Source organism: Sander vitreus, chromosome 3 (assembly GCF_031162955.1).
Source record: "Sander vitreus isolate 19-12246 chromosome 3, sanVit1, whole genome shotgun sequence".
Classification (NCBI taxonomy): Eukaryota; Metazoa; Chordata; class Actinopteri; order Perciformes; family Percidae; genus Sander; species Sander vitreus.
In genome coordinates this window covers 31,731,593-31,759,383 of record NC_135857.1, presented here as the reverse complement: position 1 = coordinate 31,759,383, position 27,791 = coordinate 31,731,593, and the positions used below count along the sequence as shown (strand labels likewise).

At 41.1% G+C, this 27,791-nt stretch overlaps 3 protein-coding genes across 6 annotated transcripts in view; 1 reads left to right on the top strand and 2 right to left on the bottom strand.

Annotated features, from left to right (window-relative positions):
* mark4b (MAP/microtubule affinity-regulating kinase 4b) overlaps positions 1-1,788 on the bottom strand; it is a 67,252-nt gene extending 65,464 nt beyond the window's left edge. For both annotated transcript variants that reach the window (XM_078247001.1, XM_078247000.1), the window contains exon 1: positions 1,382-1,788. In XM_078247001.1, coding sequence (XP_078103127.1) covers positions 1,382-1,429 — 48 coding nt within the window. In that variant the 5' untranslated portion in view covers positions 1,430-1,788. The remainder of the gene's footprint in view (positions 1-1,381) is intronic.
* Positions 1,789-9,606: 7,818 nt separating this feature from the next.
* Positions 9,607-16,525, top strand: LOC144515841 (uncharacterized). Of its 3 annotated transcripts, none has more exons than XM_078246991.1 (3): positions 9,607-9,739; positions 12,865-12,972; positions 13,774-16,525. In XM_078246991.1, the coding sequence occupies exon 3, from the start codon at positions 13,837-13,839 to the stop codon at positions 15,640-15,642; it is 1,806 nt and encodes a 601-aa protein (XP_078103117.1). In that variant the 5' UTR covers positions 9,607-9,739; positions 12,865-12,972; positions 13,774-13,836; the 3' UTR covers positions 15,643-16,525. The 3 variants fall into 3 exon arrangements, with proteins under 3 accessions (XP_078103117.1, XP_078103118.1, XP_078103116.1); XM_078246990.1 differs by having other exon boundaries at positions 9,625-9,739; positions 12,745-12,972; XM_078246992.1 differs by lacking the exon at positions 12,865-12,972.
* LOC144515844 (uncharacterized) lies at positions 16,526-27,769 on the bottom strand. Its single transcript, XM_078246999.1, has 8 exons — positions 27,436-27,769; positions 26,417-26,515; positions 24,125-24,341; positions 21,831-21,901; positions 21,546-21,671; positions 20,958-21,243; positions 18,761-19,512; positions 16,526-17,362 (listed from the first exon to the last, which is right to left on the bottom strand). Exons 1-8 carry the CDS (start codon positions 27,592-27,594, stop codon positions 17,096-17,098), a joined length of 1,977 nt encoding a protein of 658 aa, XP_078103125.1. The 5' UTR covers positions 27,595-27,769; the 3' UTR covers positions 16,526-17,095.
* Between the last annotated feature and the right edge of the window lie 22 nt (positions 27,770-27,791).

The following is a 27,791-nucleotide window of genomic DNA, read 5'->3' as shown; positions in this document are numbered from 1 at the left end:
CAGTAAGTCAGAAGTATGATCAAAATCACACAGCAGGTTAGTAAGGAAAGGTGGCAGCATCATCTCTCCCATAGGTACAGCCAGGGCTCAAAAGGCCCCTAAGCAGAGGTACCTAATTTTTACGGATGGTTTGCATGTATTTTCCAGGGCTGCCATTCAAAACTTACATTACAGCCTGCAGCTAAGACAGGAAACTATATTTCAGTTGTGTCAGTCTTTTGGTTAGAGTGTCACACCCAAAATATGCTGTAAATTCAACACACTCGTCGCTGTTGGAAAAGCTCAATGTGTAAGCCAATGAAACCAGCAAACTGTGAATCAGCACTACTGGTAGCTGCCATTTATAATATCACATGAGACACTTGCACAATATCAAAACAACACATACAGGGATTGGGATAGTGACGACATATCCTTTAAATACCCGGGAAGTATTCAGTATTTTTTTCGTGTGGCTCTTTGGGAAAGCTTCAAATCCAAAAAGTGTGAGTGATGCTTCAGGCAGCTAGGTTGGTGTAAGCTAGGTGCCCTTGAGATAAAGGTGGGGATTCTATATGCAGCTACTGATGTTAATATGTGGCGAGGAGATACTAGAGAGAAGCTCACGTCCTCACAAGCAATCCTTATGAAAGAAATCCTGTAAAATGCTTCAAAATTGTGCCATTCAACTCAAAGTCCTGTCTCCCCAAAAACCCAGACGCTGCCACAAATGCAGAAAAACATCAGCAGGACAAACCAGGCTAGCCTGACACAGCAGATTTTGCAATAGTGTGCTGTGCACTGAGCTGCCTTTCATTTAGGGGAAACTAGACAGACCAGATGGTGTGAAGAGGGACAGACAAGGTGAAGAGCTGGATGATGTAAGGTGATGGAGTGGGAGAGAAAAGGAGGGGTGGGTGCAGGGCATGCTGGGTGTGGAGAGGGCTGGGTGGCCTTGCATCGGATGCATTCATTATTGATCAGCTGGAGGAAGACAAACATGCGCAGTGAAGACACCGGTGGGTGAAGGGGTGGAAGTGAAAGTCTAGGAAGATTTTTTTTGAAACTCATTGATTAAATGTGTGCATTTTGCATGTGTGTGATCAATGTAACACACACGACTCTGCACCCAGTCCACCTAAACCTCCCCCATCTCCCTCCCCATGTTCTCCATCCTGTGTGTCCAATTGCAACCTGTCCCAAATGGGCTAGTTGAGATTAGGGCGTCTGTGTCGCTTGCTTGCAGCTGCTCTTTGCACATGCAAAGACTAATCTCAGGGCCTGGGGGCTGAGGGGGTTATTTTAATAATGGTATTCAAAAGCACAACACCACCTAATGGTAACCTATTCCTGCTGCTGAAGGTGACAGATACACGCACTGTGTTTTTAATTATCTACTTACATGGTCCGGGTTCCGCTCGTTTCCAGGCAGTGCCGTGCGTAAAGACATTTTCGTCCCTGAGTGCGCTTCGTCGTCCAAGAGAAAATAAATAAATGGGCTGTAGGTTTGTGTTCACACTGGGTTGGAAAAAAAAAAGTCACCCCAGATTAGCCTGGCTGTCAGTCACACCAGAGAAAAGCAGCCTCACTTCTCATACAATCCTCATTGTCACAGTCCGTGAAGGCAGCAAAGATCACCAAGACAGTGATCCAGCTTAAATGAATGCGTAAAAAAACAAACTACATCCACCTCATGTCTGTCTGGTGTTTTTGGTACCAACCCAGCCACATCTGAAGAAAAAAGAAAAAAGACAGCCCAGACTGAACCCCCCACTTAGCTTCTCACTTTCCCCCAATCCTTCCCAGACGCTATCGTACCATTTCGGTGGACACAGGCTGGCTCGTTAATAAACCAATCCCGGTGGTCATCGGTTTACTTTCAGCTGCATCCGTCTTGTGGTGAGAAAGGAAAGAAAACTCAACCATTGAGGCAACTGATGGGGGTCAAAAAAGAGAAAACAGCCGTGGGCTCTGTGCGACCACCGCGGGTTGAGTTGAGAAAAAAGGGGGAGTTTTTGTTTTCCTGTTAGCTAACGTTAAAATGATATGATTTTCCTGGGTGACAAACGTCAAAGCGGTGACTCCCACAGAGAAATAGTAACGGAAACAGAAGTAGGAAACGCCTGATACCACATTTCAAGACGTCAAGAGATGTACGGAGCCTTGGGAGAAAAAAATCAATGGAAAATTACGGTTGAATTAAAGAAAGCGGCGGATGTGCAGCCTTCAAATCAGTCTCCGGTTCTTCCTCTCAATCCAGTCCGCCCTTAGCTCCTCTCATTCGGTTTGGTTCCAACTGCTTTTGCTGTGAATGTAAAGTCGCCCGGCTGAGCAGCGGCGAAACACAAAGATATGTCTTTCCCCGGAAACATAACATTTTTTTTCTGCGAAGAGGATGAAAGAAAACGGGAACCCTTCCTCCGCCTCCCGAAAAACACAGTGACAAGAGAAAGAGGGAGGGAGAAGGACGTTAGCGGTGGCATATAGGCAGGGCTGCTGCGTCGGTGGCCGCGCACGCGCACACAGACACGTGCCTTTCTCTCTTCTCTCCCCCTCTCGCTCATGCTGCCTTCAAGAACCCCCCGTCTTCCGAGTGTCACAAATCATAACGAACACTTGCTTGTGAGTTAATGTCACAATTAACTTAAGGATGTCTTCATTTTTGACGGGTTTGTATACAAATAAACAGCAACAAAGTCCTTCTGTTATTTTATAGACAACATTTCTTGATTTTACCTTCTGGAAAACAACTCGACTCCTATTTCTTTGTCCTACTAATATATTATTACCACCTCCTGGTGGCCAAAAATATAGATATGTAAAAATCGTCACTATCTAATATAAATCTAAACACGCTGTATATGCTGTACTGTCATATCCACCTAGCTACATCATGAGGTTTATAAAGCAACATGTTACATTGATCATTTCATATATATTCCACAACCCTTTGCACTCTGCGCCATGGCACTATTGTACTTGTACTTGCACTTTGTATTTCACATTGCACTTTTCTGCTTTTTTTGCACTTCTGGTTAGACGCAAAGTGCATTTCGTTGTCTTTGTACTTGTACTCTGCACAATGACAATAAAGTTGAATCTAATCTAATCTATTGTCTTACTGTTTACAAATGTTTTTGTTGTTATAATATATTATAAGCTGGTCAGGTACCCTGACTTGCAGCCAACAGCACTGTAACTAAATTCACATGTACTCAAAGCAGCACAATAACTATAAATAAATTAACATATATTCTAACAACACAGGATTTATAGCGCAGTTACACTCAACAAAATCTAAATTTAAAATCCAAATGTAGGTTAACTGGTGTGCAACAAATGCATCAAAGAGCATTGTTTAACAGGCAGCACTCTCAGCACTAAAAATATCCCATGCTGCCCTGCAGGAAATATACTGTTTGGTCATGCAGCTGTAGATTGGTCTGCAGGCCGATGTTATATGATAGGGCCCACAAGCCACAAGGGCCCATTCAGAACATATGACAAAATAAAACTTTACTTGCAAAACGTAATGTGCAAAATAATTCTTTTTCTTAATTACATTGTTTTTGTGACCGGGAGCTGACATCGGAATCATGTTTGTGATCAAAATTAAAATAACTGCACAGCTTCTGCATTTCTCGCAGAGGCTCCGGTTTAGGGGCCTCAGAGCCCAAGGCCCGATAGGCCCGTTTGGTAATCCACCATGATGCCAGTCAGGTGAGAACTTGAGAAAGCACTGGGAATGATCCTCTGTAGACTTTGAGGCCAAGGTTCATCCTACTTAGAACTACTAGTGTTCTCCAAAGTCCACAGTTTTACAGAAACAGGACACTGGAGCCAGACAATGTAAAGGACACAGCCTCTAAAATGCAAATATAATATAATATAATAGTGAATAACAACTGTCTTTAGATGGGGAATCACTCCATTCACACAGACATGCTGGAGTGTGTGTGTGTGTGTGTGTGTGTGTGTGTGTGTGTGTGTGTGTGTGTGTGTGTGTGTGTGTGTGTGTGTGTGTGTGTGAGAGACATGCTTGTGTAGTTTGTGGATACCCCCTACCAGGAAATCTGCCTCATCTGTGTTTGTTGGCTTCAGGATTACGATTTAGCGCATTAAAGACAATTCAACCAACACGTATTCAGAACTCAGAAGAGCTATTAAACAGCAGGCCTAATTGGAAGCATTAATGGAACAACACAGTGGTACTTATCCCATGTTGTAGCTCCTGATAACATTTTTACAATTTGAGGTTTGCAAGTCACATATTGAAAAACAGAAATGGCAGAAAAAGAGATTTAAACAATCCAGAGATTTAAAAAGAAAATATAAGGGATCATCTCCAAGCTGAGGCTGATCACTGACTTTTGCTTTAACACCTTATTTAAAAAAAATCATTTCATTGCACCAAAGCCCAGAAAATCAAATTGTATTACTATAACTTTTGATTTCATGAACTGTAATGTACTGTGCAGTTTATAAATGCGGGACAGTAAAATGTAAACCATCCTCTACCTTCTGTTAATAGCAAAACTATAAACCTACAAAACATGTACGTTGGAGCATCATTTTGATTAATTTAGAGTTTTTTTCTCTCGACACAAAACATTGATGCAGCTCTTGACCTGTGACCTGTAAAATGCATAAGTTAGTTGTCTTTGTCAAGCAGCTTTGTTTCTGACTCACTATGTTCCCAGAAGGAGTCTGAACACTGTCAATCACACACACACACACACACACACACACACACACACCAGATGCCAACATTATGATTATTTATTTATTTATTTTTTAGCAAATTATACTCTTTCCTCGATATTCAATCTGATTTTAAATATGAAAAAAAAAACAAGGCTTAAAGGGAGAACCAACAATCATGCACTGATCAATTCTGGGCTATTTTGCTTTTATAACATGTCTTCTTTCAGACTATAGTGGGAAAAAACAGTAGTGTATTGTTGTATATTTGTCTATTTGTGTCTGTACATTTATCATAAATTCACCAAAAGTAAGCATAAGTTAAGTTGCCTATTTAAATGTAATTCAGAAATAATCAATCAATCAATCAAAATGTATTAATATATTATTATTATATATTCTATATTATACATATCATACAATAAAAAGAATGAAACATATAACACAGTAAAATCAGAAAAGGTTACAAAGAAACAGGAGAGTGAAATTGTCACACCACTACTACGTATTAACAGCCAGTCTAAACAAATAGGTTAGTTTGGACCTAAAAAGAGCAACATCCGTAATAGTGCGAATATCAGGGGGTAACTTGTTCCAGAGTCTCGGGGCAGATCCCCCCACCGTTTATACCTTGACCTTGGGACTTCTAAAACCAGCTGATTTGAAGACCGCAATGACTGGTTGTGCTTACGCAAAGTTAAAATTTCGGACAAATACTCCTGGACCAGGCCATTTAAGGCCTTGAAAACAAACAATAAGATCTTAAAATCTATTATACGCACAGGGAGCCAATGTAGGGTGTAGAGAACAGGAGTGATGTGTGCACATCTAGATGTATTTGTGAAAAAGCAAGCAGCAGCATTTTGAACAAGTTGAAGGCATGAGATGGAGGTCTGATTCAGACCAAAATAAAGAGCATTACAGTAATCCAACCTTGAACTAATAAAAGTATGAATAGCCTTTTCTAGATCGTGCCTATTCAGGAAAGGCTTAACTTTAGCCAGGAGACGAAGCTGGAAAAAACTCATTCTAACAACATTACTGATCTGCTTGTCAAATAAAATAAAATAAAAATAAAGCTAGGACAGCACTCCAATTTGATAAAATGTACTGCCACACAACGGATGTTTCGGGCAGCGCCCTTCCTCAGCGTGTGCAATTCTTAATGTAATTCATCAACTTACAATACATATCTTTAAAGGCTGTTTTCTCAAAATGAGTTTTTCTCAGACTCTGAACCAGAAATCTCCACTTCAGCACTGCAGTAGCAATAACAAACACCAAACCCTCCACTTTCATTCCTATTCTGAAGGGTTTTACAGAGGGGTTTGTTAATATATCATTCATAGCCTGAATTACACAACATTTTAATCCTTAAAACATGGCGAAAATTGATTATTTTTTTAATGGCTGTTGACTGTATTTTCTAATTTATTGAGTGCTAAAAATATATATATCCAGAATTCCCTCTGTAAAAACCTTTGACTCTAATATGTCAACAACATGAAACAAGAATTGCGAACCTGGCTTCATCCAATGTTCAGATTTCTGTTCTGAAAATGAATGCAAATGAGTGCATATTTAATAAGATAATGTTTCATTTGCATATTTAAACATGTAATTACTGAAAAACTTATCATACAGAAAATAATTATCTTAATGTCAGTAATCAACTGGGGAAGTTACATGGTGATATATATTACATTGTATTGTTTACCTTATTCACCTGTAGTGTCTCCCTTTGAAAACATGTGTCAGTGAATTTATGTATTTGTGACTTGTTTTATTCATGACTAAATTACAAATTAGAAGTCTTACCTGGACTGATCTGGACCTGTTGGAGCGAATCCAGGGCCTCATCCTTCCCTCGCACCCCTACTTCCTGGTTATGACTGAGACCTTCAGTGACCTGAACCCCCGAAGACTGAGAGGCTGATACTGGAACAAACAGTTGAACAACAGACGGGCAGATTCACTGTCATCGCTCGGAGAACGGTGGCAGAGAAAGAGAGAGGTTTACCAGGGAAGCAGAGTGCTGCTGCGGAAATGCTGAGAGAATCGATGGTGGAAAGAACAAGCAGAGCAGAAGTCCATATTTCCATGGACTGTTCTGAACACTGTGTTACAGAGTACACCATGTACAGCATCACGAGCATCACTGTCCGGTCAGCTGTGAATAAACCAATTAGAGGGCAAACAAAAAAAAAACACTGGATGTGGAATCATCAATACAATCTAATGGGCTATGGAAAAGGAAGGGAGGCGATGTTTCTGTTGCTTTTCTGCACGTAAGCAGGGATTGATCGCGCCAGTGGCTCATGCTGAGCAATCCGAGGACTGGGGATGGAAATGGATAAGATTTTATTGATACCAATGTCATTATCGATTCTGCTTATCAGTCAGATTCTTTATAGATTCCCTTATTAATTCCTGGTCAATTTTCTGTGTGGGAAAAAAAGTAGGCCTACACAGGTTTTCAGCGTCAACGCAACTGTTTTTATCTCTGAAGTCTGAACACAGTGGGGATGAAATGAGAGAACGTTCGTATTCATTTTCATTTAGGTTTTTTTTAGTCAAACACAAAACCTGCTAAGCCTGCCTGTGTGGCGCTAATGTTATTATAAAAGGATATTGGCACTCATGCGTAGAGTGTCAAACACATGGAATTCCTGGAATGTAAGGCCATGTTTCGGAGAAAAATGTTTCAGCATATTGCTGGTGTTTCCACCCTTTTTACCCAAATTATCATTTTACAGACATTACAGCACCACTGTTGTCCATTTTCTTCATGAAATCAAGCCATGCTTTGGACTGTTTCTTCCTCTCCGCCATGACTCTTCCTTTAAGTTTCCGGCAGCGTAGATTTATGAGTTTGATGTCGTTGTTTTGCAATGTGCAACTGTCAGAAAAACATGATAAAAGGAATTGATAAGCTCTAAGGCATATGATGGGACAACTTGTAACCGCCCTACTGAGGACATCAATACATGAAAAAACACATATTTGTATACTTTGATACTTTTAAGGGACCTTCATTGACATGATGTATTTCCTAGCTCTTGAGCGTAACCATTATAACTACACACCTAACCTCACCCTTACCCAAACCTTAGCCTAATTTTAACTTTAACCCTAAAGCCAGGAACTGACCCTCAAACAGCGCTTTGAAGAAGTGAGAACAGACAAACCAAGGGGGTAAGCTTCTCCTCGGAACGCGTAGCTCCTATGGGGCCATTTTGTTGCTAACAAGCACTCACCTCCCGTTAGCATCCCATTGAATGCCATTCATTTTGGCAAGTGAGACAAACTCACTTTCCAACAACACCAATGTATGGAAGCCCATATTGGCCAGGACAACAAAACAAAAAATAGACAAAAAGTTCCTTGACATATTTGTGTTTTATGTATTTTATTTTGTATCTTAAATGTAGCTTAAAGGTGCAGTAGGTAGGATTGCGAAGATCCAGGACTTAGCCAAAAAATGTGAACATCGACAACTTCTCAGTCGCTCCGCTGCATGAGCAGTGATTGACAAGCAGTTAGACACCCCCTCTGGCCCTGATTGGTGCATCTTTTTAAATCTAAATGAAGAAAAAAACTGAGGTCATTTTGTTTGGACCCAGTCGGGCCGATGATATCCTTCCCGTTGACCTGGGCTAACTGCAACAATATGCGAAACACATAGTCACAAATCTGGGTGTCAAAATAGACAATGGTTTTAAACTTGATAAACAGTTAAATAATGTTGTTAAAACCAGTTTCTATCACTTGAGGCTTTTATCTAAAATTAAACCTGTTTTATCACATGTGATTCATGCTTTTATTTCAACTCGTTTAGACTACTGTAATGCACTTTACATTGGCGTTAACCAAACCTCTCTCTCACGCTTACAGTTAGTACAAAACACAGCCGCTCATCTTTTAACCGGAACTCGCAAGCATGAACACATAACACCAGTCCTGGCCTCGCTACATTGGCTCCCGGTCCATTTTAGAATACATTTTAAGATCTTATTGTTTGTTTTTAAATCACTGAATGGGCTGACACCTCGCTACATCTCAGATCTCTTACAAGTTTACACCCCCTCACGTTCACTTAGGTCTGCTGATCAACTTTGGCTGGTTGCTCCAAAAACCAGGTTAAAAACCAGGGGCGACCACGCTTTTTCAGCTGCAGCGCCTAAACTGTGGAATGAGCTACCTCCACAGGTCAAATTGGCCCCGACCCTCGAATCTTTTAAATCCCGTCTTAAAACTCACTTGTATTCCCTGGCTTTTAACCCAGCATGAGAACTGTGTGGTGTTATGTTGTTTTATGTGTTCTATGTGTTTATATGTGTTTTTTATGTTTTATTTCTTGTCCAGCACTATGTAAACCTTTGTTTTTTTAAATGTGCTATATAAATAAAATGGATTGGATCTGAACAGGGAGCTGTGGATTTTTGCAAATCCCACTACAGGCTGTAGGTGGTGCCAGAGGAGCCGGATTATTTTTTAACTTACCTTTAACTTCTACTGGAACATAGGGTCAGTTTCAGCAAATATGACAGAAAGTTAGTATTATAAGTCTTACCTACTAAACCTTTAAGTCTCGTTTGCCTATGTTTTACCTGGCTGCAAGAGTCAAACTTTCCCTCGGGGACAAAAAAGTTAAAGCACAGACATGATGGTTGACTTCTTGACCTCGACAGAAACACGCTGTATTCTGAAAAGAAACACATTTATATCTTTATTTTTTATTTACTGTCTAGCCAAATCCCCAGGTATTTATAAGATTACCCATTAAGTGTATGGAGGTGTGTGTCTGTATTATCAAAAAACAGGCTTGTCAGTGTGCAGTGGGGAGTTTTTAGTATCTTTACTAAATGCATGCTGTGCAGTTACCACATTGGTCTGACCAAACTCTGTTTGTCGTTCTAAGTCACATAACCACACCTTCCTCTGTAACGTAGCTTACACAGCATTATCTACAGTCAAGTATAAAGACAGTCTGCAAAGTCGGCTTTTAGCAAAACCATCCTGCAACAAAACAACTTCAAGCACTTCCTTTACATCAGTGGTAAGTTTTGATTTAAAAGCAATTACATTGGTCTAACAAAAGCAACACTTGAACATGATTTACTAAATAGATGATTGTACGCGCCTTTAACATGTTTGACCAAACCCAAAAATATAAATCTTGAAGCTGTTTAAATTGTAACTTATACTATTTTCTGTAAATGTCTGAAAAATTATACAATAGGCCTACAAAAAGAACTCCTTGAGAAGAACGAATTATGATCAATCAAGGTATTCTTAAAATGTTCGTATTTCTTCAGGAATGTAAAGTTAATTTCTCTTTTTATCCAACTAAATTGAAGTGCTCACAAATCAGCAAATTATGAGATAAGCTAAACCTTTATTAATCCCGGAAGAGATACAGTGGGGCAAAAAACCTTCCACCAATTGTGCAAGTTCTCTCACTTAAAAAGATGAGAGAGGCCTGTAATTTTCATCATAGGTACACTTCAACTATGAGAGACAAAATGAGAAAAAAAAATCCAGAAAATCACATTGTAGGATTTTTAATGAATTTATTTGCAAATTATGGTGGAAAATAAGTATTTGGTCAATAACAAAAGTTCATCTCAATACTTTGTTATATACCCTTTGTTGGCAATGACAGAGGTCAAACGTTTTCTGTAAGTCTTCACAAGGTTTTCACACACTGTTGCTGGTATTTTGGCCCATTCCTCCATGCAGATCTCCTCTAGAGCAGTGATGTTTTGGGGCTGTCACTGGGCAACACGGACTTTCAACTCCCTCCAAAGATTTGCTATGGGGTTGAGAGCTGGAGAGTGGCTAGGCCACTCCAGGACTTTGAAATGCTTCTTACAAAGCCACTCCTTCGTTGCCCGGGCGGTGTGTTTTGGATCATTGTCATGCTGAAAGACCCAGCCACGTTTCATCTTCAATGCCCTTGCTGATGGAAGGAGGTTTTCACTCAAAATCTCACGATACATGGCCCCATTCATTCTTTCCTTTACACGGATCAGTCGTCCTGGTCCCTTTGCAGAAAAACAGCCCCAAAGCATGATGTTTCCAACCCCATGCTTCACAGTAGGTATGGTGTTCTTTGGATGCAACTCAGCATTATTTCCCCCCCAGCACGACGAGTTGAGTTTTTACCAAAAAGTTCTATTTTGGTTTCATCTGACCATATGACATTCTCCCAATCCTCTTCTGGATCATCCAAATGCTCTCTAGCAAAGTCCAGATGGGCCTGGATATGTACTGGCTTAAGCAGGGGGACACGTCTGGCACTGCAGGATTTGAGTCCCTTGCGGCGTAGTGTGTTACTGATGGTAGACTTTGTTACTTTGGTCCCAGCTCTCTGCAGGTCATTCACTAGGTCCCCTAGGTGGTTCTGGGATTTTTGCTCACCGTTCTTGTGATCATTTTGACCCCACGGGGTGAGATCTTGCATGGAGATTATTAGTGGTCTGGTACGTCTTCCATTTTCTTATAATTTCTCCCACAGTTGATTTCTTCACACCAAGCTGCTTACCTATTGCAGATTCAGTCTTCCCAGCCTGGTGCAGGTCTACAATTTTGTTTCTGGTGTCCTTTGACAGCTCTTTGGTCTTGGCCATAGTGGAGTTTGGAGTGTGACTGTTTGAGGTTGTGGACAGGTGTCTTTTATACTGATAACAAGTTCAAACAGGTGCCATTAATACAGGTAACAAGTGGAGGACAGAGGAGCCTCTTAAAGAAGAAGTTACAGGTCTGTGAGAGCCAGAAATCTTGCTTTTTTGTAGGTGACCAAATACTTATTTTCCCGAGGAATTTGCAAATAAATTCATTAAAAATCCTACAATGTGATTTTCTGGATTTATTTTTCTCATTTTGTCTCTCATAGTTGAAGTGTACCTATGATGAAAATTACAGGCCTCTCTCATTTTTTTAAGTGGGAGAACTTGCACAATTGGTGGCTGACTAAATACTTTTTTGCCCCACTATATTCAGGAAATGGTGGTTCTGGTTATGATTGTTTAAGGAATACAACATGCAAAATTAACACAAAAATGATTTAGAATACAAGGTACAACCACTATAGAGAATACTGCTGGATATACAGAAAAATATATTGGTTGTAATCAGGGTTCGAATTATGATTTCATCTTTGTGGGGGTCTCTTAAAAAAAAGAAAAAAAGTAGTCTATGAGCAGCAAATTTTGAGCATTAAACATTTAATTTCCTGCATTCTGGTGAATTTTTATGCACCTATTTACCTTTTTCTGAATCAGTGTATGCTGCAAATATCTTTATGTAAAGGGAAATATAGATTACAATCCAAATATAAAAACATAATGGAATATATTACAGTAAGGCTCTCAGGCATTCTGTATTGCTATGTATTCTCCCGTAGATCGACTTTTCTAATTACATCTGAGTCAGCACACATGTAGCCTAGCATCATTTACTCCTCCCTCCTCTTTTGCTTCTTTTGTTGAGGAAGTAACCTCCTTAAATGTGCATATGACAATTATTCACCTCAATGATACATGAATTAATTTTAATTAATTAATAAACCCCTGGACTGTCATATTTCAGATGTTTGAGCAAGATTACTGCTCATGTTCAAAACTTTGTGCTGCTCATCTCTATTTTTACAACGAGAGTGGACACTATAAGCGACACACAGGTCCGCTTCAGAGCTCCGTGTGTTTGGGAAAAGGGCTTTATTTGTGATTTAAATAATGGTGCTGATGATTTTTAGAGACCCCCACAGGTGTATGATTTTACTGCTATCATGGGAGCTCATCCTCTCTCTATGGGAGCTCAGCTGCCACTGGCTCCCACGTAATTCGAAACCTGGTTGTAATGTGATTTTTAACTAAGTGATGACTAATTTACTTAATTCCCTTTAAGATCTTGTTCTCCAAAACTAAAGCAAACTTGAAATAATATTTTAAATTAAATACCATGATCTCAAGAGAATATTTTTTGGGGTTTATAAAACACTACAGAATGGAAGAATATTGTAGTGTTTCAACTCTCCCATGCTCCATATTTGGTTTTCAGCTTTAGCTGACCATGTTGACAGCCTTAACTCTGGCCACCCTGAGCCTTATGGTGTGGCCATCTAACCTCTGCCCTCCAACCTGCAAATGTCTCCACAAACTGACCGATGTTGTGTGTCAGGAGAAAGGACTGGACCAGATCCCTGAGCTGCCAGAAGGCACAGAGCAGCTGTACGTCTCATACAATAAGATCCAGGAAATACCCAAGCATGGGCTGGAGAAGCTAAAGGTAAAAGGAGAAAGCTTAAAGGCCCTGGCACACCAACCCGATTATCGGCCGTCGGACGGTCTGGTGAGGTCAGTGACTCTGTTCGGTGTGTTGGTCAGAGGAGCCATCGGCCTTCATTTGGGCCGATTTGACACGTTGAATCGAAAGGCGGGCAGTCGGACTCAATGGCCAATCTGATTGGTGGAGTGCTAACCCGGAAATGACGAGCGGGATGAGCGGGACTAACACCTCTCAAAATCTGACGAAAATCTTTTAAACTGACCTTTGTCGATCTGAAATGAAGACAGATTCAGCAACTGCACGGCCTATTTCTCTCTTAAAATGTTTTCAGAAACACGTTTCGGTTAACTATCTTCGTAAAATATGAGATCGTATTCTGAACGAGCCGCCATTATGCTTGGTTGTAAAATCCGGGAGCAGCCAGACCCACATGACGCATTCGTCCAATCAGCTGCCGGTTTAAATTTTTTGGGCGACAATACAGATTAGCGCCGCCTGCTGTTATGGTGACGTATTACGTCTTGCGCACGCACAGAACGTACGCTCAAGTCGGCGTCGCTTGGGTGTGTTCCGAGGCACTTTTTTTTGACCAACTCGGGGAGGCAGTCAGTTCGACTGACTTTTCTGCCGAAGGTCAGCCGTCGGGTTGGTGTTTTCAGAGCCAGTTTCATTTGGGCTTTCAAGATATTGGGTGTAGCCTATTATCTCACACTAATAATATGACTTTTTTTGTGATATTTCTAAAGAATTATACATAACAGACCTTTCACAAGTTGTTTCTCCTCCCTGGATGTTCTATAGGTCCTGGACCTGACTAAGAATCAGCTGAATGTCTTCCTATCCCTCAACCCAGTTTGGCCCAACATGACAAAGCTGTCTAAGCTCTTCCTACGCAACAATGACCTGAGGTTGCTACACCCTGGTCAGTTCCTAAACTGCCTCGCTCTCACCTTACTGGACCTGAGTGAGAACCAGATCGAATATCTACCCACTGGATTCCTCCATGGATTATCTAATCTGAAGACGCTGTTTGTGAACTTTAACCAGATTCAAATGTTACAGGTTGGTGGATTGGAAGGAGCCTTTGCCCTCGCTGACCTCCACCTTAGCCACAACAATATAACAAAGATAGAGGAAGGTGTGTTCAAGAACTCCACTGTATTGGAGAACCTTGTTCTGTCCAGAAACAGAATCACACGTGTGGGCGAAGCCAGCTTCACAGGAGTGACAGGTCTCCAACAGCTTAACCTGAGTGGTAACATGCTGGTCACTATTCCAGCTGAGGCACTGAGGGCTGTAAACATGCTCAGGTATCTGTATCTACAGAAGAACAGCATAATCAGCCTTCCAGAGGATTGCTTCTTCTCAATGAGCCTATTGGAGCATCTAGACTTGAGCAACAACAAGCTGACCACTCTGTCTGAGGGATCACTCAGAGGTCTGACCATGCTGCTTGCGCTGGACCTCAGTCTCAACCTCATAGATTCTCTTCCCTCAAAAGTCTTCAATGACCTGATCAGCCTTGAGTCACTTGATTTATACAGGAACAGGCTGGCATCTCTTCCTCTGGATGTATTCAGTAACTTGAACAACCTGCAAGAGTTGCAGCTGGACAGCAATCAGATCTCTGCCATACCAGTCGGGGTATTTGATTCGTTGTCCAAACTCAACGACTTACATCTGTCGAACAACCGCATCCCGGAGCTCCGACCTGCTCTGTTCAACAAGCTTGAATCACTGCAGAACCTGTACTTGGAGTACAATGCTCTGAGGCACCTTCCTGAAGGCCTTTTCCACAAGATGAAGGTCCTCAAGAAGATACACCTCGATCACAACCATATCAGGTCTCTACATCCCTCAGTCTTCCATGGTTTGGTGCGAGTACATTCGCTGAAGCTCTCTCGCAACCATCTCAGCTCTCTACACCCGGACCAGTTCAGAGACCTTATTGGTTTGAAAAAGTTAAAACTAGATGGAAACCACATAGGTAACCTTCCTGCAAGCCTGTTTGTGAATCTACTACATCTTAATACACTGGATCTGGACTATAACCGTATCTCAGAGCTGTCTCCTGATGACTTCGTAGGGTTGACTGACTTGAAAGACCTCAGACTGAGCTTCAATCAGCTCCATGACATCCCGTTTAACACTTTCTATCCCCTACACAACCTCCGCAAGCTTCTGCTGAAGAACAACAGCCTGGGTAGTTTACACCCTCAGCTCTTTGCCCGACTTCCAAAGCTAACGGAACTCAACTTAGATGGAAACAAGTTGGATCACCTGCAACCTGGTGTATTTAAAGGACTCTTAAAACTTCAGAAACTGAGTTTAAAGTCCAACCAGCTTAGAGCAGTAGAGAATGGGACTTTGGAGCCTTTAAGAAACCTTAGGGCTGTCTATCTGTCAGGTAATTTATGGGACTGCTCCTGCGTACATATTCTCTACATCAGCAGCTGGGTCAACATGCACAGAGACAATCTCGGAGATCAGCCCATTTGCTTCTTCTCTTCTTCTTCTTCAGAGAATACAACACTTTCTCAGGCAGCTCTGTCTCCCCCGTCGTTGCAAGATCATTGCACGACAAGTGCTGCAAGTGGCTCATCCCCTTTATTTCCTCTAGAAATGCTGAATCTGCTCACCATTTATCTCATAGCTGTCTGCCCACTGTGACATCCTTTGTGGTTAATTTGTGCTCTCTAACATTTTCTTCCTGCCTTTGCTTTTCATGTCTACTCTGTACAGAAGCCCTGAGAGGCAAGTGAGAAGAAAAAAAAAGTCTGGTGATCCATTTTCTAAGTCTGACCTAAATTCTTTTCTCTCCTGTGTTTATGATTAAAGAAAAGATGCCAGGACAATCTTTCTAAGTTCCTTAAATATTTTCTAAGTTACTTTTTTTCCATCTGTGATTTTGTGCGTGGATCACGTTTGTTTCAAGTGTTTGATGTTGTAATACTCATTTTGGCCACAAGACGCTGAAGTGTATCACTAAACGTTTCTTTACACCTGTTTTCACAGACGAAAAAAAACAGTATTTGCACCATGATCACAATATACTGTAAACTTGAATATCTTTAGGTGCATTTAAATATTGTGTAAACAAAAATGTATATGTAAAGTGCAAGATAGATTTGTGAGTATTAAGAGAGTTCTTGCAAAACTGTAAACTTAATGATTTAATTCACAATCAAATGTTCCGGATAAGGGATCTAAAGCGAATATGAGCATAATATACACGTTGGTAGCACAAACACGTGGTACATATTACATTTTAGTAAACCTCACCATAAGACAACATGGACTCTAGTCCAGTGATTTGCATCAGCTCCTGGTTTTGTATCTTGCTGATATTTAGAGTTACTTTAAGGCTGCGAGGGTTGAGCATGTGTTCATAAATACTGGGAAAACTGGCTTGACGACTAGAGATAAGTTTGTGAATTGTTTGTGTCTGCATTTGATTTTGACAGTATACCAGTCAAAAAGAGAGATTTTAAGCTCTTTAACCTTTTCCAATGCATTATGAAAGTCAATAAAATAAAATAAAAAACTCACAAGATTTAGATTTCAATGTTTCATTAATCAGTTTGACTCACATTCACTAAGTAGAAGAATAACAAATACACTCCATAAGAGTAGTTACAGATGGAACTTTCTTACAAATAATGGTTTCAGTTTTGTTAGTCAACACATAGGCTCTTCTAACGCACACAAGGCAACTTTGTTACCAAACAAGTCATAGTTGTATTTTCTTTATCTATTGAAGATCAAATGAAACAAGAAAATAAATGCACTCTTCAAGTTGGTTGAACCATTACTCACCGCTTTCAGGTAAATGCCTTAAATTTAAAACGTAAAAAAGGTTTCTTACCTAAGCCTTTTTTAACTTCACTTAAAAGTTGTTCATTTATTTGTTCACTAATCTCAACCCCACACTGCATCTATCCCCACCAGCTTCACAGTAAAACAAATCAAATCTGCAAAACCCAACTTCATAATCAACAAAACCACTTTCACAGCAAAGTCTTCTTTTATTATCTATATCCACTCATTCATTCCTCAACAGGTACAAGGAAGCCTAACGTCATCCACTCTGTCACCAGGGCTGACGTCTCATCAGAGTTTTGCTTCAGACATAAAAACACTTGTGGTCCTTCAAGTTCCTCAGGTAGGAGAAACTCTTCCCACACTTGTCGCACATAAACTGTTTCTCCCCGGTGTGTATCTGCTGATGGGCTTTCAGGCTGTTGCCCTGGTTGAAGCTGCGTCCGCACGTGTCGCAGCTGAAAGGCTTCTCTCCAGTGTGGATACGCTGGTGTCTGTTCAGGTTTCCCGTGTTGCTGAAGCATTTTCCGCATGTGCCACAGCTGAACGGTTTCTGTCCTGTGTGGACAGCCTTTGGAGAGGAAGGTTAAAAAAAAAAACTGTTAAGTGAAGTCATGTTCAGCTGTAGGATTAAATTGAAGACTTAACACCATACTGGGCCTCACGCAAGAAATGTTTCGCAGTCTTACTCTAAACCTCTCTTACTTAAAAGGTGCAGACTTATAAACTAACTTTCTGTCATATTTGCTGAAACTGACCCTATGTTCCAGTAGAACTACATGAAGCAGGTCATTAAAAAAAAATCTAAAGTCTAACTGCGTGTCAATCACTGCTCATGCACACACATTCATTCTCCCTTGTGGGAGGAGGGGTTTAGAAGACCGTTTGGGCTTTAGCAGAAAGGGGGGAGGGACTGAGAAGTTGTCGATGTACAAATTCTTTGGCTAAGTCCTGGATCGTCACAATCCTACCTACAGCACCTTTAAGCATGAAGAAGTCCTGAAGAGAACGCAAAGAGTACTATCTAGCTCTTTTCTGCGTGATAAAGACACTTAGTATGGCAGCAGACCAATAACTTCCTGTCTGTCACCTATAAAGGAAATTACCTCAGCTCGTGTTCACAAAAAACGTTTGTGTTTTTGTTTCTAATTTATTTAACCAGCATCACTGTTCGATGTGAACAGAAAGTGTGCTCTGTTGCATCTGTAAACCACACAGTAGAGCAATGTCAGAAATAAAAATGTATTTCTATGGTCAGCAGCAGAGGTTTTTGTGTGTCGTAGCATGAGGTCTGTGAGCTCTCCTCGTTTTAATAACAAACCCCCTTATCCATCATTTTAAAATGTAGGTCTTTCAAAAATTGCATGGCATCATGACTTCGCGTAAACATACATGCCGACTTTCTTAAGCCAAGTGGCGTGTTATCTGTACGCATTTTGAGCTATCCGCGTGTATGTCTACGCTGTATACAGCGGACGTAAACATACGTGTTATCGCCATCTTGCCGTGTTATCGCGAGAAGAAAGCTACAATTGAGTTTAGGAAAAGAAGAGCCGGTTGGGTTTACGAAAAGAAAAACGGGGTTGGGTTTAGGAAAAGAACAACGGGGTTGACTTCACACAAACAACAGAGCGAGGAAACGCTACACGCGGGACGCGCTCGCCGCTCTCCTGGGTGAAAGTCCTGTGTTTTACCCATCCTCCACCCCAAACAACCTCCCTATGCAGATTTTCGCCCTTTCATACTACTCGCTACGGCGTGAATTCACACACAATCGCAAGGTAATGTCAGTCAATGGAGATCAGTCTGGATTTTTAGGAAATTAGTCATGGAAAACATGGATGTTGCTACAGACCAGCAACACATTTCTGTTTTTTTGTCAAACACAGCAAATGAAGGGATGGGGATATCTTTATAACTTCACTGTTGAACCTTTCCATCACAAAAACAATGCGTAATGCAAACCTACCTGATGGGACTTAAGGCTGCTGTGCTGTGTAAATGTGTGGCCGCAGATGTCGCAGGAGAAGGGCTTCTCCCCGCTGTGCCCCTTCAGGTGAATCTTCAGGTAACTGGACGACTTGAAACTCTTCCCACAGAGCCCGCAGCTGTGAGGCCTGACCACTGTGTGGTGCTGCTGGTGCGAGCGCAGGTCAGTGATGGAGCTGAGCCGCCGGCCGCAGAGCACACACGTACAAGGAATGGTCGCCGCATGTGTCTGGAGGTGTTTGCGAAGCGAGTCGACACAGGCCATCGTAGTGCCGCATGCTACGCAGGCCACGCTCGCCAGCGGGTCCTCGCCTGAGTGAATCTTCTGGTGCATCTTCAAGGCACTCTTCTGGATGAAACATTTACCGCAGGTCTCGCAGCTGAAGGGACGCTCACCACTGTGTATCCGCTTATGGCCTTTCAGAGTGTCGGCCTGGTTGAAGCTTTTGCCACAAGTCTCGCACCTGAACGGCTTTTCCCCCGTGTGTATGCGCAGGTGGCGCTGCAGGTTACCTTGTATTGTGAAGCTTTTCTTGCAGTACTTGCAGTTATAGGCCCGCTCTCCCGTGTGGACCATCTGATGCATTTTCAGGCCGTGGGCTCGGTAGAAACTCTTTCCGCACACTTCACAGCGAAACGGCCGGACCTCAGCATGGAGACGCTGGTGGTTCCTCAGCAGCTGTTTCAGGGTGAAACCCTTTCCACAAACGTCACAGATGTGTGGTCTCTCACCTGTATATGGGACCAATGGGTTAGAGTAACACAATATAGCATACTAAAAGGTAATATGCTTTTTAAAGCTCCCCTAATAAACATGTTTAATGAACATGAATCAAATGACTGGATGTAATGTGAAATAGGTTTCTTGCACTGACAAACACAAAGACAATTCTGCAGCTCTACTGAGCTTTTCAGACACTTTTAACCAGGCCAGCGGGAGAAAGACTACTGCACATATTCAGTGGGCCGCATATCAAGGAAGTAAACTCGGATGCTTAGAAACGTTTTTTTAGCATATGCTCCAGGGGAGCAACTCCATTGAACTGAATAGCCGCCATTTTGGGATCCGGTATCCAGTTAATATAATACATCCATGCTTTTAGCTCATTGTTTTGGTTTTAAGGCACTTTACTGTGTGGTTGAGTCTCATGGCTCTTAGTCTATCTTTGCCAGACCCTCCTCCAGCGTGCTTTGGAGGCTACTCCACATAGCATTTGGGGATGGGAGGAAAACATGCTCTGGTTTATTGGCATTTCTTTAAACCAATCACAATCGTCTTGGGCGGCGCTAAGCACTGGAGAAAAACCGTGGTGCCTCTGCAAAATAGGCTCGGAAGGAACTTGTTTTGGTGGAACGTGTACGTTCAAAAGTTGTTTTAGTCGTGCAACAGAAAACTCAGACTGGACAGATAGTCTAGCTAGCTGTCTGGATTTACCCTGCAGAGATCTGAGGAGGTGTTAACCATAGTCCTCAGAAATCCACCGGAGTTTAAAATGTCAACACAAAGAAAGAAAGAACTGGACATCCGGCCGAAAAGAGTGAAATCCGGTGGAATTTCTGGCAGCAACGGAGCAATCTCGGAAGTGGAACGTCGTGGATCTAGACTAGTGAATGCTGGACAACATTCATCAGGCCAAAAACACACCTCCAAATTAATACTAATACCACTGTGTCTGCTGGATGTGTAAATATGTTTCCTATGGATGTTTATATGGATGTTCCTTGATACTATTAAAGCCGCAAAGATTAATCGATTAGTTGTCAGCTATTAAATTATTCGCCAACTATTTTGATAATCAATTAAATCGGTTTGAGTCATTATTTTAATAAGAAAAAGTAAAACAAATCTGATTCCAGCTTCTTAAATGTGAATATTTTGGAGGCTTTTTTCCACTCCTCTATGACAGTAAATTGAATGTCTTTAAGTTTTGTGCAAAACAAGATATTGGAGGACGTCATCTTGGGCTTTAGAAAACACTGATCAGCATTTTTCACATTTTATAGACCAAACAACTAATCGATTAATCCAGATAATAATCGACAGTTAATCGACACTGAAATGAATCGTTAGTTTCAGCTCCAGACACCATATCAACTTTTAAGGCAATATCAGGGCTGTTGGTTTGTCAGCTTCTTGTGGAGTCCTTATGCCCCCCGTACCGTATTACCACACTCACCAGTGTGAAGAAGCATGTGTGCATTGAGGCTTCGCTGGAGTGAAAAGCCTCTGCCACACTGAGAGCAGCGGAAGGCCTTCTCAGTGTTCGCCCCGTGGACGGCCTGGTGGGCTTTGAGCTGCAGCAGCTTGGTGAAGGTTTTCGTGCAGTGTTTGCAGCTCAGAGGCTGCTGGTTCTGACCCTGACCCTCCTTCTTTGATCGACCTCGATGGGCCTTGGGCTTAACAACACGTTTAGGTCTGGTAGTGAATCCTGGGTCACCGTCGTCTGAATCTTCATGCTCCAACTAACAGAACAATTGCACAAATTGATAATTAATTTCCTCCTAACTCGGTTGTTTTTTTCTTGTTTTTGGTGGGCTGCATACACTGGCCAGAATGCAGAAATTACCATTTACTGGTGTAGTTCATCACATGCTTAACAAACTGGCCACAACACTCACACTAACATATAGGGGCAATTTAAAACAGTATTATTAATTGTGAATGGATGGACCATGTACTGTATGTATGCTAAATTTTTTACGTAATAAAGGAGGACACAAACAGACATAAACAAGAAAATGAATTAGGTATTTAGAAAATCAACCTGGTAGTCTGGGTCGTCATCATCGTTCTGGCCCAGGTCATCTCTGTTCTGACCCGAATCAGAGGACGCCTGGTCAGCAAACGCCTCCAATTCTTCTTCCTTTATTATCACAGGTTGGACATTTTCCTGAGAGGAGTAGAGAGAATATGGACATAATTAAGAGTCAAAACATTGTGTCTGGGTGGACTAAGGCAGTGATGGGGTTCCGTTAAAAGTTTTCAGATTCAATCATTTAAATTATTAAAGGATATCAGAACATCTACATAAGAGAAGACAGGATTTTACCTCATAAGTTCTGACTTTCCACAGGTGAATTATAGGTGATCTCTTCACTCCAGCAACCCCGCTAGCCACAACTGTAACAATTCAGAAAGCTATTTATCAATATTTTTTTTTTGCAATTTCTGCTTTCATCAGACAAAGTGTCAATGCCTGACAGAAAGCAAGAGAAAGCAAAGACAGTGGAAACACAGCACACCGCGGAGTCCAACTCTCAGCAAACTGCTCCAACATCGATAGTGTTGGAGCTTATGATAACAAAGATAAATGATTTAAATGAGTTGCTGTCAAAGCGCAGTGTTTTATTATCTTGTGCATATGTGAAAACTTAAATGCATCATTCATACACAGAGCTAAGTGGCAATAAAAAAACACAAGACAATAAACTGTTTACGTAGAATTTATGAGCCTATTCATTAAAATACTGTGTATATATAGTTATACTGTTCCTCACATTTGTATAGCGGTGGAAGAAGTATTCACATATTTTACTTGAGTAAAAGTAGCAATACTACAGTGTAAAAATACTACAAGTAAAAGTCCTGCATTCAAAATAGAGATGGTCCGATACCATTTTTTGCGTCCGATTCCGATTCTGATACCTGAACTTGTGTATCGGCCGATAACGAGTACCGATCTGATACCAGTGTGTCATATATTTTATTATGTTTTAACAACTGTATACTACTATCCCTGTATGGATGTGATATGATTTCTATCTTTGTTGTCAGTCTGGCTCAGGTTAAACTCTTTGTGAAACATGAACAATGAACGCCACAGAACTTTCTTTTTTTATTCAGTTGACAGTCAGTTATAACGGAAAAAGAACATAAATAAACTACTTTAACGTAGATTTTCTTTAGGGCTTTATTACGTGGTATCGGATCGGTGCATAAACTCCAGTACTTCCCGATACAGATACCAGCATTTTAGGCAGTATCGGAGCCGATACCGAACATCTCTAATTCAAAACCTTACTTAAGTAAAAAGTACCAAAAGTAAAATTACTCATTAATAGTAGTAGTGAAGTAAAAGTATAAAGTAACATAAAAGTATGCATTCAAATACTCAAGTAAAGTACAAATACCTTTAAAATTGTACTTAAGTACAGTGATTGAGTAAAAGAGTATACTTAGTTACATTCCACCACTGTGTTTTTACGGCAGTTTCCCTACCTCATTCTTGTCAACATATACAGTATTTACTTGTTGTTTTCTGAAAGAAAGAATGCTTGCTAAATATCAACATGTATCATAATATATTTTATTACACTGACTTGTTGAATACTTGAATCTGATTGGTCAATCACAGCATTCTACAGTCTGCTTTTCCTCACACCTTTGGGCTGAATCAAGAGCCCTCCGCTCCGGTCCTGCATCAGCCTGTCACGGTTCTAATTTGCTATAATGACCAGCTCGCTGGCAACACGACCAATTTCCCACTCAACGTTTAATTAAAGTGCTCATATTATGCTTTTTGGCTTTTTCCCTTTCCTTTATTGTGTTATATATCTTTTTTGTGCACGGTATAGGTTTACAAAGTGAAAAAGCCCAAAGTCCACCCCAAAGGGACTTACCATCTCCAACAGAAAACACTGTTCACAAACTGCTCCAAACAGCTCTATTGTAGTCCAGCCTTTACTTCAGAGACAAACGTGGTCACTTTGTAACACACGTTATAATGCTCGCCTAGCTGCTAGCATGGCACGCCCTCATACTCTGCTTCTGACTGACTAGTAGTCCTTACCTAGTTACTGTCAGGGCACGCCCTCATACTCTGCTTCTGACTGGCTAGTAGTCCTTACCTAGCTACTGTCTGGGCACGCCCTCATACTCTGCTTCTGACTGACTAGTAGTCCTTACCTAGTTACTGTCAGGGCACGCCCTCATACTCTGCTTCTGACTGGCTAGTAGTCCTTACCTAGTTACTGTCAGGGCACGCCCTCATACTCTGCTTCTGACTGGCTAGAAGTCCTTACCTAGTTACTGTCAGGGCACGCCCTCATACTCTGCTTCTGACTGGCTAGTAGTCCTTACCTAGCTACTGCGCATGTGCGACTCCCAACAAAGATGGAACAGAAGTGAGATGTCTCACTCTGTAGCTAAAACAGAGAGCTCAACACACAGGGTGAAAAGAGGAGCTGCAGCAATGTGCAGTACAACAAAAATATGGTGTTTTTTGAAAATTAAAACCATGTAAACCTATTCTGATATAACCTCTAAATACAATTATGAACCTGAAAATGAGCATAATATGAACACTTTAAGAAAAACAACACAGTGAACGGATAATCTCCTCACCTCTGCGACTCTTCCTGCCTGAGCGCTGGCTCTGAACAGTCTCTCCTTCTGCTCCGTCGGTCGAAGCCCTCGGGCCCTCCATCTCTCCGCTGCTTCCCTCCGTCAGCTCCTCCGCTTGCTTCTGGCCTCCGCTGCCCTCCAGCACCAGCTTCAGCTCTGTCTCCGCCACCTCCAGTCTCTTCCTCAGCTCTTCAATCTCTGCAACGCCCTGTGTCGCCTACAAAGACAAACTTTTTTAAATTGAACTCATGACTAATGGAGAATGTGAGGATTTTGTAGCCATCTGGTTTTCTACTAGGGTTGGGCGGGAGCGTGCCTATGTTCCCACAACCCGATGTTCTCATAAATTTGTATCAGAGTGTATCCCCATTTCTCCCAATTTGGTAGCCAATTACACCCAACCTATTATCCAGTATCAATGAACTACAGATGCAATGTAGCTTTTTTTTATCTTAGAAATGTGGGAACATAGGGCTGTGGGAACATAAGGTTGTGGGAACATAAGGCTGTGGGAACATAAGGCTGTGGGAACATAAGGCTGTGGGAACATAGTGCTGTGGGAACATAGATTTAAGAAAAATCTTAGAAATGTGGGAACATAGGGCTGTGGGAACATAAGGCTGTGCTGTGGGAACATAGGGCTGTGGGAACATAGGGCTGTGGGAACATAGGGCTGTGGGAACATAAGGCTGTGGGAACATAAGGCTGTGCTGTGGGAACATAGGGCTGTGGGAACATAGGGCTGTGGGACCATTGGGCTGTGGGAACATAGGGCTGTGGGACCATTGGGCTGTGGGAACATAGGGCTGTGGGAACATAGGGCTGTGGGACCATTGGGCTGTGGGAACATAAGGCTGACCCCGGTTGGGCAATATGGCGATCCATACTAATAATATAAAATTGTACAGTCGTAACTATCCCTTTAATTTTTGTAATATTTTGAGTTAGAGCCTGAGCGATTTGTCAATCACAGACATAAAGCATATGTCTGTCATAAGCATATCGGCATATATGTCCGATATGAAAACTTTTTTTTTTTTACAGAACATACAATGCAGGAAACGAGGCTTGGGTGATTTAGATATTGTAACATTACATAGTTTGTCCAGCAGCGCACACTCTGACTCCATTGTTTACTCTCAGCACTGTCTGCAGCATGCAGCAGAGTGCATCCTGAGCCCACGGTGGTGCGAACTGCGGAGTCAAGCGGTGTCCCCGCGGTAAGTATCGAACTAGTTTGTGAAATACATTCTGGAAAGTTAGTAAACAATGACCCTATCATTTTCCCTTTTTAATATAACTAATACAACATTTACCATGTCGCTGACAACTGCCATGTTACCTGTGCTTATAATCACACCGACCTATGCAGTCTTAATCGGTACACTATCCACAAAGAAAAGGTCTACTTTCATTCCAGTTAAATCGGCTGCCACATCAGTAATCAGTGACTTGATTCCCTCTAAAATCGGTATCACTCTAAACAAATTCCATATCTGTCGAACAAGCAGAATCATCTCTAACCAGAAGTTTGGGGGTGATAAAAAAAAACAAAAAAACATCTTCGTTTCAACTGTTTCTGCTGAGATTTGCTCAAAGTATTTATTCTTGGTATGGTCCAAATTCAGAATAAACACTTGCACAGGCGTTGGCCAGTACTGTGTAACATCAAAAACTAAAACAATTAGATGCTTAATTGATCAGATAACAATAGAAACTAAATGTAAAATCTAAAGCTTTTTCAAGCAGAAATGCCCCAAATTTGCTGGTTCCAGCTTCTCAAATATTAGAATTTACATTACAGTGATATCTTTGGCTTTTGGACTGTTGAGTCGTAAGAAATAAGCAATTTGAAGGACTGTAGGATATGGTGATGGAAATCTTTCACTACTTTCTTACATATCATAGAAGAAAAAGCGATAGATTGGGAAAATGATTACAGAATTAATAAATTGTTAGTTGCAGCCCTAGGACCTCTTCATCTTAAGTCTTTATAGGAAGACATAAGTTCCATCGATGTTGTTGAGATTACTTCTTCTGCATATGACATATGCAGAAGAAGTGGGACATGATATGAAATGTTTTACTGCATGCCATGTACAGATATGTTTCAAATTTCTCATAAATTCTGTGCAACAAACAAAAAATTAGAAACTAACTTTGGCATTTGGAAAATATGCTGCAATAAAAATCCTGATATAACATTATACTTGCCCTGATATAACATTAGATAAGATTGATTTTCCAAAGATGGCTGCAACACAACAACACCAATGCAGTGAAGTGACGTACTTCTAACTGCAGCAGACAGGAATAATCGTGGAAAAGCTGGCAGATCTTCTCCACAGCTTCTCGAGCCAAAGACGTCATGAAGACGCTGAAATGGATCACCTGATGGGAACAACACAGATCTGTGTTACACACTGGATCAATACTTATCAAGTGTTACAGCAAAGGGTGAAAGAAAAATGAATCGACTGTTTCACATAATCAGGAAGAGTAATACTTGTGAAAAAGAGCAGGAGTTTATATTCGCTTAAAATCACAAAGGCAATATTATGATTATCTTGTTCCTATTTACAGTACATTAACTCAAGGAATATTTTCATATTCTACTACTTTCTACTCCTACACTACAATTCAGAGGTAAACAAAGGCTCCACTACATTTATTTGTTAACTTAATAATTTTGCAGACACATATTAATAATAGATTAATACAATTTTGAATGCAGGGTTGTTGTTTTTTTTACTTATTATTTCTACATTGTGGTAGGCCTACTGCTACTTATTTTACTTAAATAAAATATGTGGTTACTTCTTTTGATACATAACTATATATAAATATATATTTAGCTATGTCATGGCTGCATTCCAGTTAGACATGTCTTTAGTGTCCTTAAGATGATCACAGAAGCTATCATTTTCAATTGACAACTGATAAATTGATCACGATCCTGCACGTGACGTCTGCGTCGAGTGAAACCTGTAGCTGAAAGGCTTCTAGACATACAGCAGATAGATAGGCCTGGGCTTGCCGTCCAACTCAAAATGGCGATCAAAGATGGATTCTTCTCGGTTGTTGACCAACCTGAGCTACATATTTTAATTTAATTTAGTCGTAATAATGATTGTGTTCGTAATACGCGCTACAGTCAGCATAGCAGACATAATAAGTGGTTATTTAAGTTCAGCTCTTCTATTTCTATGTTCAGCTGGTCGTTTAGACGCCAGAGAAGGAGGGAGCCCCAACACAGCAGAGGATGGACCGACACGGCTCACACACAAACAATAACCGACAGTTTAACGTACCTTCTCATCCAAAGACCCGTCTATGTTTTCAGTTGTACATGATGGTGACACTTCTGGATGTGTTGATGCGGAGCCGCCGATAACTTTGGTCAACTCTGTCACCGTCGTATTCACCATTATCTCCACAATGGAGCCTACCTGCGCCTCAAAGTCTGACATTCTGACAAGTTAATATTTCAGCTAACTAACACATTTAGTTTCAGTTCTAAAATGTTATAACAACACAATTAGCATTTGCTGCTACAATATTGTCGCTATAGTGAAAAGAAAAACTCGAGCCATTCACAACACGGATACCGTCTTCCTCTTCCCAGTTCATGTTCTTCAAAATAAGAGCACGCATACTTACTATACGG